At 32.6% G+C, this 14426-nt stretch overlaps 2 protein-coding genes across 2 annotated transcripts; both read right to left on the minus strand.

Moving 5' to 3' along the window:
* Nucleotides 1-894: 894 nt before the first annotated feature.
* Nucleotides 895-7648, minus strand: LOC107011369 (pyrophosphate--fructose 6-phosphate 1-phosphotransferase subunit beta). Its single transcript, XM_015210839.1, has 16 exons — nucleotides 7349-7648; nucleotides 6527-6688; nucleotides 6313-6434; nucleotides 6150-6203; nucleotides 5938-6044; nucleotides 5707-5812; nucleotides 5058-5121; nucleotides 3281-3369; nucleotides 2620-2751; nucleotides 2304-2474; nucleotides 2116-2231; nucleotides 1895-2006; nucleotides 1647-1731; nucleotides 1499-1543; nucleotides 1315-1383; nucleotides 895-1173 (listed from the first exon to the last, which is right to left on the minus strand). Exons 1-16 carry the CDS (start codon nucleotides 7545-7547, stop codon nucleotides 1097-1099), a joined length of 1710 nt encoding a protein of 569 aa, XP_015066325.1. The 5' UTR covers nucleotides 7548-7648; the 3' UTR covers nucleotides 895-1096.
* An 876-nt stretch (nucleotides 7649-8524) lies between these two features.
* LOC107011588 (light-induced protein, chloroplastic) lies at nucleotides 8525-10361 on the minus strand. Its single transcript, XM_015211145.2, has 3 exons — nucleotides 9798-10361; nucleotides 9126-9321; nucleotides 8525-9031 (listed from the first exon to the last, which is right to left on the minus strand). The coding sequence occupies exons 1-3, from the start codon at nucleotides 10265-10267 to the stop codon at nucleotides 8717-8719; spliced, it is 981 nt and encodes a 326-aa protein (XP_015066631.1). The 5' UTR covers nucleotides 10268-10361; the 3' UTR covers nucleotides 8525-8716.
* Between the last annotated feature and the right edge of the window lie 4065 nt (nucleotides 10362-14426).

The following is a 14426-nucleotide window of genomic DNA, read 5'->3' on the forward strand; positions in this document are numbered from 1 at the left end:
ACGAAGTCATCCCTGCAACCCAACACAAACCAACGCTGGTAATAAAGAACATCTAGAAAATAGAATATTAGTCGGAAAATCTTGTTTTATATTTTAAAATCTATAATAATACCGAATTACAATTTACAATAATTTGGTATATGGTGTATGACAAAATGTATTTCTTCTAATGTTTCTGCACACTCAAGATGGAAACCTAGTCATTAGTAATAGCAAGAAATAACTAATTCTTACCAACTTGAAATATTGAATCAACAAATTTACAAATATATTTTTAATTTTGATATAAACAATGGGATATCGTTGTAAATCCTTTTAACTTGATATTTAGAATATAAATAAATGATAGTATTTTATTGAAATGGAGAATATTTGAAGTGGGAAAAGTAAGAGCAAGTAAAGGAGAAATTAACGGAAAAGTGAGAGACCATATATGTGTAGAGCACGTGGAAATTCTGATACCTTTTTTCATGGATTTTGGTGAAAGGTAAAAAAGGTTGCATCCCTTTTTGGAGTCTTATGTCTACAAACAACTATTCACCTCTCTTGCTGTCCAACTCTGATTCATGTGATAGTTCATCACCACAGTCTCATGTCAAAACAATTTCTTTGCCTTTTTTCAAATTTGCTATGTGTAAATACTACAACAAATTAAACATGTAATAGCAATAGGTTTTTCTTTTAGAATATCATCAAAATCAACGATTTGAGTTAATATCATTGCATCAATTTATGTGAAGTGTTGATTACAAAAATTCATACTGGTTATTATCGCCAAGCACGGTAGTCCAAGAACAAATTGACAAAAAGAGCCAGATTCATCAAACACAGTAATAAGATGCAAAGGCTCTACTTATATATCTTTTTTTCATTTACCTTCATAAGAAGAGAATATCTTTAAAATAAGAGATTATATTATTCAAATGCCACATTAAAAATCTTGTAATCAAGCATATGTTAAAAGCAAGATTCGAGTTTCACATAGATCATTAGCCGAAAAACAACTTAAACATAAGCGGTAAGTGCTTACGTTCTCCCTCGAAAAAATCATAGTACAACAAGTGTATTTCACAACAATTCATACATCCCCTCCCTCCTATGCATCTACTCCCAACTCCAGAAGTAAAGTGTGGTTTACTTTATTCGCCACTGGACCAACAAATTGAATGGGACCTGTATTCACAAAACCACTAGAGATGGTGAGATTGAATGCCCCATTTTCCCCCAAATATGTCATATAATAAGGTGAGCAGAATTATCGATAATAATTAACAACTAATGCTGCTTCATAAACCAAGGTCAAACTCAACATACCTGGGTTAATGTATCGGTTGTTAAGAGCCCATTCTTCCCTCTTAGAAGCAAATTTCTTGAATGGAGCACCTGAATAAACATTACAAGTTAGTTTTCTACTTTGTTGAACATGAATGGGTTGTAGTTGCGCTCTGTAAGAACAAACAGTTTTGATAGAAGTTATATTATATCCGAGAGTTCTAACCTTCAAGCTCAACCATAGCCTTCTTGATCACTGGCTTGAACTTGCCTGTATAATTGAAAAACATTTCGAGTATGAATTAGATGAATGACGCAGCAAGGACTTGTTTATTGTGTAGAAAATCAATGAAGGGAAGAACGAGGCGTTGTACCATGTCTCCTCTCTACGTCCATCAATGCAGTGAGTGCTGTTCCACCTACTGTCCATTCTTCAACAGGAGCAGCCAAATTACCAACCTATGACACAAGGAAAATCAAGAGTGAGTTAGCTGATGTATGAATTTTAGGATATTCAAAAATGAGTCGCACAGGTCCAAATAGTCACTAATCAGGAAAATATAACAATGTATCTAATAAAACAATTGGAACCAAACTATTTTATAGCAGAAGAAGCACATACCGATGATATCAACCCTGTCTTCCCACTTTGAAGCAGTGATCCTGCACCATACCCCAATGCGTAACAGTATGTAGAATCAAAATTGGATGGCAAGCCACACCTTCCTTCATAACTGAAAGTTGGACCAATTGTCAGTACTAATACCTTAATTCGAATAATATAAAGTTATGGTATGACACAAACAGAAAGTAAAGCAATGAAAGATCGTGCAAGAAGAGTACCCAAAAAAGTGGGACTGTCCTTTAAATTGAGCATTATATGCACCCTTCTGCTTCCTCTGATCCAACTCAGTTTCAACCATTTGAATAAGCATTTTCTCAGTTTCAATTTTCGCAACCTGCAGAAATACCAATTGTTATCAAATTGTCTAGCACAGAGTAGAATGACTTTGACCATGATCAATATTTACCTGGACATTGCCGTGTGGATCTCTCTCAAGAAGCAGTTGTTCCTGAATTGCTAGGGGCAACAACTCAAAAAGCTCAAGGCACTGGGGAGTAAGTTTCTTTTTCCAAACACCAGCTTCATCTACGACATCATGTGCCAATATTTCATTTAGTTCTGCAATGAGTTGCTGAACCTGCAAAACACCACTACGAAGTCGGAACACATACAACCAGTTTCCAAAAGGTTTACCAGTATAAGGAAAAAGGATAGTATGACCAGAAAGATTTTTAGGTCAGAACTTTAATTGACTTATTAGGTTAAGTTATATTCTGTTTTACCTCAGGAATGAAATCTATAAGTCCTTCGGGAATGAGAATAACTCCATAATTGTAACCTGACTCTGCGCGCTTGCAGACCACATCAGCAATGTAGTCCGTAACATTCTTAAGAGTCAATTTCTTTGCAAATACCTGCCAAAATTTGACATGTTTGAGATATAGTTGGTTTTGAAGTTTGTTAAACCTGTGGAATGTGATATAAGCATCGTATAACTACAGATTAGTGATCAAAGACTTCTTCACTTTCTCAATGGCGCATGCCAAAGCAATTTCACAGAATTAACTGCCTTTGTGTGCAGCTTAAATAATCTTGGTTCCTTTCCTCCTTGCATTTTAAATTTTGACCCCTAGTTGTATGCATTAAGTAACAGGAGTAGACCACAAATCAACCCCCTACCTCCCAAAAAAACACATTTTTTTTCCAATGAACTTTAATTGCACTCTTGGATCGAGAGCATATTTGAAAGCAAAAGTGTAAACATTTACAAATCACACCAAGAAATTTAAATCTACAACGTATAGCAACATTTTCTAAAAAATGCTGCCCTTTTTTTTCAAGATAAGTACTCATATATATTTCTTATTCGACTATAAACAAAGGTTTATATTTTCTCAAAAGATTTTTGGTGCAGAAGAGGAGTGCTAAAATTAAGAAAGATACCTCTTCTCCAATCAAAGTAACGTTTGGATGAGTTTGCAGAGCACACTCTAGAGTAATGTGTGAAGCAGCACGCCCCATGAGCCGCACAACTGTAATGAGTTAACAGACAAGGTTATGATATTTCAGATGTATGCAAAGCAAATAGAGATAACTGAGCAGATAATAATTGCTCAAAGAAGACCACAATGAAGTATGATGAAGACCTTTTTTGTGACATTTGAACTGCAATACTTTTATGCCTTAACACAATTATATCTAATAAAGTCCACCAACATATTAGAATTTTCAGATACTAAATATACAAGAGCTATGATGGTTTAGTAAAAATAATGTGAAGCCTTCTTTTTTTCTTTTCTTTTTTTTTGAAATTTATGAGCAGTTAGGAAAATAAGTTCATATACAAACATCAGATGAACAGAAGGTGAATTCAATCATTTAGATAAGGCAATTACTTTACGAGCAAGCACACGCCCTTTAATTCCTACCAAGATGAAACTCAAACTGGTAGATATTGCAATTAGTAAAACATTAAATGCAAGAAAAAAAAAGTAAAAAACATACGGTAACTCTGAGTGGAATACATAAGACACTAGTAAAATTCAGCTTCGACTACAGAGCAAAATGACAGGCTCAGTTCATGACAGAATTGCTGCATAAATATCGTGGAGACTCGCCACTTCTCTTTGCTTTTCAATATATTGGATAATTTTGAATATAATACCATTTATTTTCTCAAACTAAACGAACAGTATATAACTATTCAAAACCAGTAGAGACACATGGCATATGCGGAAAGCAATCAAAATCCAAATATCTGAAGTTTGTTCTTTCAAATATATTTAGGTTCAAGAAACATGCTATTTCCTGTATGAGGTAAGTACAAGAAGCACCGAGCAGCAAAATTGATCAACCAACCGACAGTTTGATAATATCAAAGGCATAACTGCTTACTGGAACCAAAAGGAAGAAAGACAAAAAGAGCAAATAGATATAGAAAAATCAAGTGAAAATTCATCATCAAGAAAAAGTACCAATCCATTAAATAACATCAAAGAAACAGGTAAGTTGTAAAATTATAGTGAGAAAGAAAGAGAAAAGATGCATAAAAGAAAGTCCAAGTCTTCATTGTAAAGCAAAACAATTCATCAGATCTCTTTCGGTCAGGTATGCTCAATGCCTCTCAGATCCTCTCATACGCTCTAATTTTAACCAATAAACGGCAACCCTCCTTCACGACCAGGAACAAGATGATAAACACCAAAACTACACTCGCGACAAAGAAAACTTTGACAGAGAATGATGACATGAGTAAGAGCACTAATACATAAGAGGGCCGATCTCTTTATGGAAGTATTGGTCCAACCCGTAGCCATTTTTTTAAATTGACTGAGGAAATCCATCTGGAACCTGCCCTTAGGACTAAGGCAGCCTTGTACACTCTGGGTAATGGGTCTGCCCCTCTTCTCTTCTCCACTTAAATACCAGCCTTGGTTTGGGCTCAAACCTGTGCCCTAAGTCACAAGTCTGTCAACCTTTACCAGTTCAACTAATCCCTGGGGCGATCCATAGCCTGATCCAATTTCTTAGGGAAGCATGTAGCTTGGAAAAGATCGATTTCTAATACAATTACGACGTTAGTAAGAGAAAGATAGTATATTTTCAGTTCTTGATGAATAATTTACTTTACACAAAAATCCTGTCCTGGAATGAGGAGACATGAGATAAGAAGTGCTATGATGGAGTTGATCCTACCATATGATAAGGCTAGTGAACTTACAATGATAGTATTTTCCTGTTGATCGAGCATCTACCATCACATTCCCAATCATTTCTGCATATATCTATAAATCAAAATGGAAATTATTATTACATGAACCTTCACCTGATAATGCACTACAGGATCATGCATTATCAATTAAAACTTCAAGCAGAAAAATGAGAAAATCAGTCTGTATGGAAATATTATGACTTAAGCAAATTTGAAGATTGTAGCATTTGCAAACAAAGCATTGAAGGTTTTCAACATTTTCTAGCATTGAGCATGTTATGCAATGAGAAATTGTTCTTTGAAGAGAAACTGATCTTTTGTTGCCAACCAGAATCAAATATGTAACAAAATATGAGAAAAATGATCATGCCAGCCACCGGAAGCAAGTCAAGACTCGGGTACATGCCCAACAACAAGGTTTCTGTTAGTGAGTATCTTGTGTTTAAGGGTCTTATACTCATAGATTAGTCTATGACACGGGATAGGCTGAGGGCTAAGACTAGCTGATGGTAAGCTTGAATCATTAACATCATTATCCAGATTAACACACATTCGTACAGCTTCACTTTCTATACTTTGTAAGACTGTTCTTTTATACAAATCGAAAGATATTGAATCTTTATAGAGAAAGAAAAATGTGTTAATCAGAAAGAGTTACCTTGCATGCCGTATCAAAGCCAAAACTTGTGGGAACCTCTTTCGATTTTAAGTCACCATCTATGGTTTTCGGGCATCCAATAACCCGAGTTTTCAAATTTTTACTTCTGAAAAAACACAGTAACTTATTTAGACCCAGCAATAGTACTGATTAAAACATCAAAAAAGAAAACAATCATTTCAACTGCTAATTTTTTTATTTCTCATTTTATTTTTGGGCACATTACGTCACCTGAAGTTCTCAGCAAGAAGACAAGCATTTGTATTGGAGTCATCTCCACCAATTACAACAAGACCATCTAGATCGAGCTTCTTTGCTGTCTCTTCAGCTTGCTTAAACTGAAATGATGGAATTGGTCATTAAATAAAATACTTTTTCGTGTGTAATATGCATAGCTAGATAGATCATAGAAGGTTCGTATAATTATAGAATATGGTGAGTACCTGCTCTGGAGTCTCAATCTTGTCCCTACCACTGCAAATCATATCAAATCCACCCTAGAAGAAAGAATATGAACTCGTAAATAATGTTCTGGAAGTTGAATTGGGAGACAGATTAAAGTTCTAAAATATCTTGTTAACAGAAAAAAGTTGCTAGGCAACATACCTGATTTCTGTATGGGTAAATGAACTCCGGGGTCAACACCACATACTTTCCCTTCATGACTCCAGCTGGTCCACCCCTGAATCCATACATTGTGCTTCCCTTGCAATGAGTCTGCAAATAATCTACCGTCCAAATACACAAAACTTGAGTAAAAGAAGAAAAAGAAAAATCTGCAATAATTGAACTGACATAAAGTTCTCAAGGATGAACTAACCAAAAATTCCAGAAATAACATTATGTCCTCCGGGAGCTTGGCCTCCAGATAACACCACTCCTATTTTCAAGATTTGATTCATCGCAACATCCCCAGAATCATCAGACACCAATGATACAGATGGTTGTCCATATAAGGAAGGAAAAAGCTTTGCAATCTCCTCTGCAATCACCAAATCATCCTCAAATTTATCATACACATCATAAACAACAGCATGCTCCTAAAGAAGGCTCTATAAAGTTTATTTAGTGAGGAGTGCAGAACGACTTGCAACAGTAAACTTCTAGCGTTATAATTTATGAACTTCTTAAATCCAACTTTTCAAGATTTGATCCTCCTTAATTGGCGTTTGTAAACTATTTGGTTGAAGTTGGAAAGGAAGTATTTGGAAGTTGAAGTAATGTTTGGATATACTTGAAATCATTACACATCACTTGAAATAAGTGTTAAGAGAGATCACGCAAAACATCACGGTTACTTGGTCTGTTATGAAACAAACATTATAACACATGAATATACATACAGCAACTTGATCTATTAGAATTACTAACGCATTGATGTACAATAGAAAACAGTCTAACGAATGCAAACAGTAAAGTAACTTGATCTGCTTCAGGAAAAAAAAATGTTATGCAAGAATATATAGTTAAAGGAATACAGAACTAACTTGATCTATTACGGGTGGAAAATGTAACCTTAGAAATACAGTTAAACAGGAATGCAGAACAGTACAGAAATTCATTTATTAAGTTTTTTTTTTTAAAAAAAAGAACTTGATCTATTTAGAGGAAAAGATATTTAGGAAGAATGCAGAAAAAAGACCTGGATGACCGGCGGCAGATGAAGGAGGGCCATCAACGACTTTGAAAGGGCTTCCGAGAACAGAAGGAAGAGGAAGAGGGTGATCTAAACGACTGTTTTGAACTTCACTGTAAACGGCAGCATATCGTCCGGTGCCCGGAGACTTGACGGAAGAAGCTAACTCTCCGTTGTTAAGCAAAGATAGAGTGGCGGCGGCCATTGAAATCGCCGGAGCAGAAAAGAGAAGAGTTGTTTTGGGGGTTAGTGAGGAGTAGCAGTGAACAAGTTGAGACTTGAGAGGCCAAATAATCAGATCTTTCGGAGCTCCCTATTTTATTGTTGCTCTGTCGCTTTTGATTTGCAAAAGGGCAAAATTGTCCTTGGAAACCCCGCCCGATGACTAATTAGGGGTATTTTAGTAAGAAACTTATTTTATTACAAGGGTACTTCAGTATATTCGTCATACAACCAACAAAGAGTGTCATTTTGTTAGGGATTTAATAAATTATTAATTATTCTTTTTTTTTTCAATCCTTTTTTAGGTAGGGGGTGGTTGGTGGAAAGGTGAAAAAAGCATATTCCGTTATTTTGTGATTTTTATTCCATTTATTTCTCTTCCTTTGTTACCCCTAGTTACCAGGGTGGGCATTTGATCGATTTGTGAAATTTTAATACCCCTCAACGTAACTAGAAATCCAAATTGAACTAGATTTAGTACTGTTCATCGATTCAAATTCCCAATTCATATTGTGATATGTAGCCGCACAAATTACAATTATTCCGTATATTAATTTCTTATTGTATAGCATATCTCCAGCAAATATGATTAAAAAAAATAGTTAATGTAAAGATTGAACTCGGATGAGATAAACTCAATGTACATCTGCATATGGAAAAGCGTCAAAAATTTCCTTAAACGATTCAAAATAAATTATATTTACCCTTAAACTATATTTCGACTCAAGTCTATCCTTCCCGTCAAATTGTTGAGTCAAAAGTAGCCTTCTTATTGGCATTAACAACTCCCGTTATAAGAAGAGTACCTTTTACGCAATAGTTTGACGGAAACGGTAGATTTGAACCAAAATATAGTTTAAGAACAAATATGAGCTATTTCATATAGTTTAAGGGTATTTATGACCCTTTTCCGATTAGCATATGAAGGCTTCTAAATTTGAATGGTCTCCTGCTAAGTGATTCATATGTTAACTTCTTTCGAGCTATAATTTTTAATAATATGCCATAAGTACAAATCATGAGGACAAGCCATCTATAGAGTTTGACTTGAGGAAAACTTATTTTTAGTTTACATCATATTTTTTTTACTTTCTAGTGTTTGCTCTCCTATATTATGATGAAAAACATACACAAATCCAAAAACATGTCCTTTTAAGGCTTCAAGAGGGGACTGCCTTCCTTGATCAACACAAATACACTGCCAGCATCTCCTCTGGAGATCCTAAGCTCATCATCCAAGTATGTTGTCAGCAGCCATGATTGTGCATTGTTGTTGGAAATAGGAAACTTAATTGGTGGTTGACTTGAAATGGACTTGGCCACCGACGAAGCTGTGTCTTGGACTGAAGTAATCAAGCCTTTGAAGGGGCTTAGATCAATCTTTTGTCCCAAGAATTCAACGTTCTCAGGCAATACGATGGAATCTGTCAACTGGGGCGTTCCAATTATGCCTTCTTCAAATTTAATCTGAACCACACACACCGTATAACATGAGACTAAAATGATGATCAAGTACAAGGAACGATGACACGACTAGAAAGATGTTAAAGAAGATACTTACTTGGACGCGTTTTGGACTTCTGACTTCGAATTTGGCATTGGTACTAATGGAAGTTGTAGCTAAAGGTCCAGCAAAGAGAACAGAGTTTTGGACAGTGAAACTCTCAGAATCGATAGTCTGTGAAATCTCCTCAACTCGAACCAGAGGCAGATTGCCCCGTGACAACAAGGGGAACAAACCCGAAAAAGATGTGTACCTGCAGTGTTCCAGTACAGGATTCCAAGTGTTCATGACAAATATATACTGAAGCAAGAACATTTAACATTCTTGATAGCGAAATGATGCCACCTGAATTCTCATGACTAAGAAAGTGATGCTCATATAAGGTTCATCTCAAGAAACATTCGAAAATTAAGAGTGGACACTGGACATATATTTGACATATGTTCATGGCAACATATGTGGCCACAGTCATGATTGAAATTTCTTGAATATATTTACGTAGCTGTGGTAGTTAGCACCCATAAATTTGAACTTTTGATCACTGGTACTTCCAGTTTGCAACAAGGCTTTCATTTATCTTTCCTTTTCATACTCTATTATCCCATACGCAAACTACTATACTTTTTAAATTAATAAATTAATTCGATTGCTAAGAGCTAGTGAAGCAATTGGTCATGTGAGTGAATTCATACTACATAATTCAACCAAAAAAAATAATCAAGAACTTACGCAAGAATCCATTTGCCGTTGAGAAGAGTCAAGGCTTCAGTAGGTGCTGGATTAGGGTTCTTCGACTCAAGCTGTGTGATGAGTTCAACGATTTCCGCCCTAGTCTCACTGCTAGCACTCAAACCCCTATTGGTTCCATAAAAGGAATCGGCCAATTGCTTCTTCAGCAACTCAATTTCACTTGGCTCCTTTGGTGGTTCTTCATCCACAACCGCTACTCCACCCGGCCTTATTTTCTCCACTTCCGGCCCCCACTCATCTTCCTTGTCGTAATTTGTGGCTTGAGCAGTGAATTTTGGTTTTGGGTTTGTAAATTCTTTGACTGAAATTGCTCTGTGTAGTTCTGTTTTTGATGGGAAATTCGTGGAGGAGATGGGTAAAGTTGAGATTTTGGAGGTGGGTTTTGAATATTGGGATGTAATTTGGAGAGTTCTGCAAGGAATTTGATTGAGAGAAGAGATGGAAGCCATTTTCAGAGTGAAACAGTGAAAGAGCAGAATGCTATTTTTTGTAAATATGAAATGAAGAAAACAGGGGAAGCTCGATTGAATGAGAATTACAATACTGTATGATGCATTTTATAACGAGCGTGTTGCCTTGGATAGCTGGGGTAAAAAGACATAAATACCCTTTTGATTTAGTTTAGTATATTTATTAATTTGAGACTCTCAGTATGGAGAGTTATTTATTCCTTAACTAGATATTTTGAATAGTTTTATATGATGTAAAAATTTAAATTTATCAGATATTAAATGGATATCGAATATTGGATGAAAAAAATTAAAATATATTTACTATTTGAGAGTATGAATAAACGAAAAAGAAAACCTATCAATATCTACTACTCCATGTTTCTTGATTTTTATATAATCTTTTATAATATTGGCTATCTTAAAAAAAATTAAATAATTCTAAATATATGGTAAAAAAAAAGTATAATGCAGAATTATTAATGATGATTTTTTTTTTCTCACGTGCTTGAAAAAAAATATCCTAAAATATATATATGATAAAAAGAAGATAACATTGGGATGATGTAGTTAAATAATCATTGATTGAACTTTATAACTAAATTCATACATATGATTAATTATTGATTGATATGTATAACTAAAATATGTAATTGAATAGTTGTTGATTGATGTCTATAACTAAAGTCATGAAACTTCATGTACACGCAAAAACTATAAATTTAGATATCAAAAATCAAACTACATTGACTAATAAGAGAATTCTTTAACTACTAAACTCTAATTTATTTATAACTTCAAAATCAATTTATTCATCTAACAGTATATTTGTTTTGTTCCAAAAATATCATTTTCTTTTTTACTTTTTTGAAAACTCTCAAAATGTATTAATTATTATTATTATTATTATTATTATTGTTGTTGTTGTTATTATTATGTAATTGTTGAAGGTATATACAAATTGACATAGTCCGAATAAATTTGAAATAAAAATAATAATTCATTCCTCAAATAATTTTGTCAATTGAGTGAATATAATATTATATGTATTGTAACTTCAGTTGCAAAATATATATAACTTTTTTATGCAATGTTACATTGATGGTAATGCACGTGCACTAAATTAATTATAAAACAAATTGCAATAATCAAATATTCAAACAAAACTACTATAGTCAAGTTGACAAAGATGAATTATATTAAATAGACTAAGTAAAATATTTACATAATGTTCTGAAAGGCTACTCATTTTCTTGTAACTCTATTTTGGATTAGATTTTTATGAAAAATAATTCTCTTCTATAGTAATAAAATTTAAAAGCTTAATTCCTAAAGAATAATATAAACAATTACTTCACTATATGCTAAACATCTTGTTTTACATATTATGATTTGACATCGATTTATTTTTTCCCACTCATCTTTAATTGAATTTTAAAGTATTTTATTTAATTATATTCTTATTTTTCTTAAGTATGAGTCAATTACAAAAAGTCATGATGTAGGGGTAGTTTGGGGGTTTCGAGAAAATGTTGAGGAGGGAATGATAGCTAGACACGTAACGTAACTCTCCTCTTTCTAGAATTTTCTATTTTTTTTTAATCCTCTCAATTCGCCTATTTTTTTAAATACCAAAAAGTAGGTCATTTTAAGTGGTGGAGGAGGTTAATTGCAAAGGATATTTTGGCTACAGTAATGTCCAAAAATATAAGTATTAGTATGATGATGAGATCAGGATTTTAACAACATACATTATGATTCGAGGAAAACGAGATGTATGCAAATTTTATCCCTTTTAATAAATTTCAATCCCAAAAAAATAATTTTAAGTTAATGTTATATATTATAAGTTTATATTAAAGATAATAATTTTAATAATATTACGTTTTTTTTTCTAAAAAAGAATTTTTTTAGGGAAAGATGGTGTGAGTTCAATTTTTTCTAGTTAAGAGTTTTACTTAGTATTTACATCAAATTACATGATTCAGTTTTAAAAGTTACTCCTATTAAAATGAAATATATGTACCAATTAATACTTAATATGGTTAAGTTGGTAATCAAAAATGTATCGACACCACTAAATGCAATAATAAATATTTTGCTCCCACTAGAAAGAACCCTGCAACACACGTGAAATATAAAAGTTGGACGTTAGAATTGCCATTTATAACTTGTTAGGCACAAATATGTTGTGTGGTTTCCTATGTATAAGTTGAGACACTTTTTTGTTGTTATGATGTGTCTGATATTCGTATTAGAGCTCAATTATTATAGATTTGTATCATATAGAGTTCAATTCGGAAGGAAGCGTTTCCTACTAAGAATTTTTCAATACCTAAAGCTCAAATTCAAGATTTCTATTTAAGGATGGAATAACTTTATCTATCGGGTTGGTTAGAGTTTTTTCAAATATCAAATCAAAGTATTTGTGTCGGATTTTTAAATCTATAAAACAAACTAAATCAATAAAACTTGGGTTTTTCAGCCTTGGGATTTTTTGGTTTTTCCACTAAAGTATTCATACAAACATATAATTTACTTATAATTTAAATATTTCTTCAATCCTACCAAACTACAATTATCTAAGTTTTTTTCTTAAGATTATATAACACAAACAATGACAATATATGATTAACGACACTGAAATATTCAAAACACATATGAATGGATTTCCTTTTTGCATTAGTATTAATTTGATTTTGATTTAAGTTTTATTATAATTATCAGCACTAGTGGACTATAATCTTTATGGAACCATCCAAAATTCTAAGTTTCAATCTTAAAATAATATATTAAAAGATAAAAATCATGAAAAGTATAAGAAATATTTAAAAATTATATCAAAGTTAATATTTTTATGTGTAAAATAAAATTTTAAAATTATATATATAATGTCGGGTTGATTTGATTTCCAATTATTATTTTTTAGTTAAAACCAAATCAATCCAAATATAGTCAAATTTTTCTTTTAACACCAAACCAAGTCAAAACAATTACTAATCGTAATTTTTTCCAAATTAACTCAAATTACAGTTCAATTCAATTTATACACCCCTATCCGCCGCACTTAACATTTTAAGACTCCACTCTTGAGTACACGGTACAGTCTATAGATAATTAGAATGGGCTGAGAGCTGATGGTCAGTTGTGAGTCGCAATGAGACACTTAAAAGGGCCGTTAATGGGCCGACTCTTATCCCTATTTTCATTCCTTCAGTGCAGGCTTCTTAATACTTTTCTTCAATCTTCTCAATAACAAAGTTACAAGAACTATGATTTTTATTTAGTGGGGTTGAATTATTATTTTATTCACTGTCACAAGGAAAAAGGATCAAATTATACCATTGTTTTAAGGCACAATACATAAAAATATTCTTTAATTAAACCTCATTTTATATTTATGTCCTCTAATTTTAGATCAGGACAAATAGACACTTAAACTTGTATAAAGATAAACAAGTACATTTATGAGTTCGATGTGATATAATTCACGCAGGAAATAGCGTATGATACAAATTATCATTTAGGACACATATATTTATTTGTTCAACTTTGTACAAATTTAAATGTTTACTTATGGTCACTCAAAATTAAAAGATATAAATATAAAACAAAGCCAAATTAAATGATATATTTATATATTGTCCATATTTTAATGTCAAGCCATAAAAATTTGTGAGGATAATTGTACTCCCATCTCCCACTTTATGGGGGACAATAAGGAGTTTCAAGGTCAAATTATATAATTTATGCTATGAATATAGATATATATAGAATATTTAATTTTTAAAAGTAAAATTTATGTATTTTAAAATTGCATAAAAAATTATAGCATCTTACAAAACTTTCAACATTTTAAAATATTAGAAAATCATATGAAAACATACTATTAAAGAAAAACTCTTTTGAATCTTTAAACATATACAGCTAAATCATGTTATAGTGACAATATTTATCTGAAAATTTCACGCACATTGTAGTGAAGCTCTGTTATATTCCTTTATCGATACCCCTCATAAAATCTGGTTTTAGATCAGTCAATGGTGTTTAAAAGGAACAAATTATGGACGGTTCATTATTCAATAGAAAAATAGCATAGTTGAGATATCTAAGGGGAAAATCCAACAAGTTTAGAGATATATTTAGGGAAAATGCACAA

This window comes from Solanum pennellii, chromosome 2, assembly GCF_001406875.1.
Source record: "Solanum pennellii chromosome 2, SPENNV200".
Classification (NCBI taxonomy): Eukaryota; Viridiplantae; Streptophyta; class Magnoliopsida; order Solanales; family Solanaceae; genus Solanum; species Solanum pennellii.

Coding starts and splice junctions, on each gene's coding strand:
- LOC107011369 (XM_015210839.1), bottom strand. CDS start 7,547: ATGGCCGCCGCCACTCTATCTTTGCTTAACAACGGAGAGTTAGCTTCT. Junction 6,045..6,149: donor AGATTGAGACTCCAGAGCAG/GTACTCACCATA, acceptor CCATCATTTCAG/TTTAAGCAAGCTGAAGAGAC. Junction 1,384..1,498: donor GGCTATGGTTGAGCTTGAAG/GTTAGAACTCTC, acceptor ATGTTTATTCAG/GTGCTCCATTCAAGAAATTT.
- LOC107011588 (XM_015211145.2), bottom strand. CDS start 10,267: ATGGCTTCCATCTCTTCTCTCAATCAAATTCCTTGCAGAACTCTCCAA. Junction 9,322..9,797: donor AACGGCAAATGGATTCTTGC/GTAAGTTCTTGA, acceptor GGAACACTGCAG/GTACACATCTTTTTCGGGTT. Junction 9,032..9,125: donor GAAGTCCAAAACGCGTCCAA/GTAAGTATCTTC, acceptor TGTGTGGTTCAG/ATTAAATTTGAAGAAGGCAT.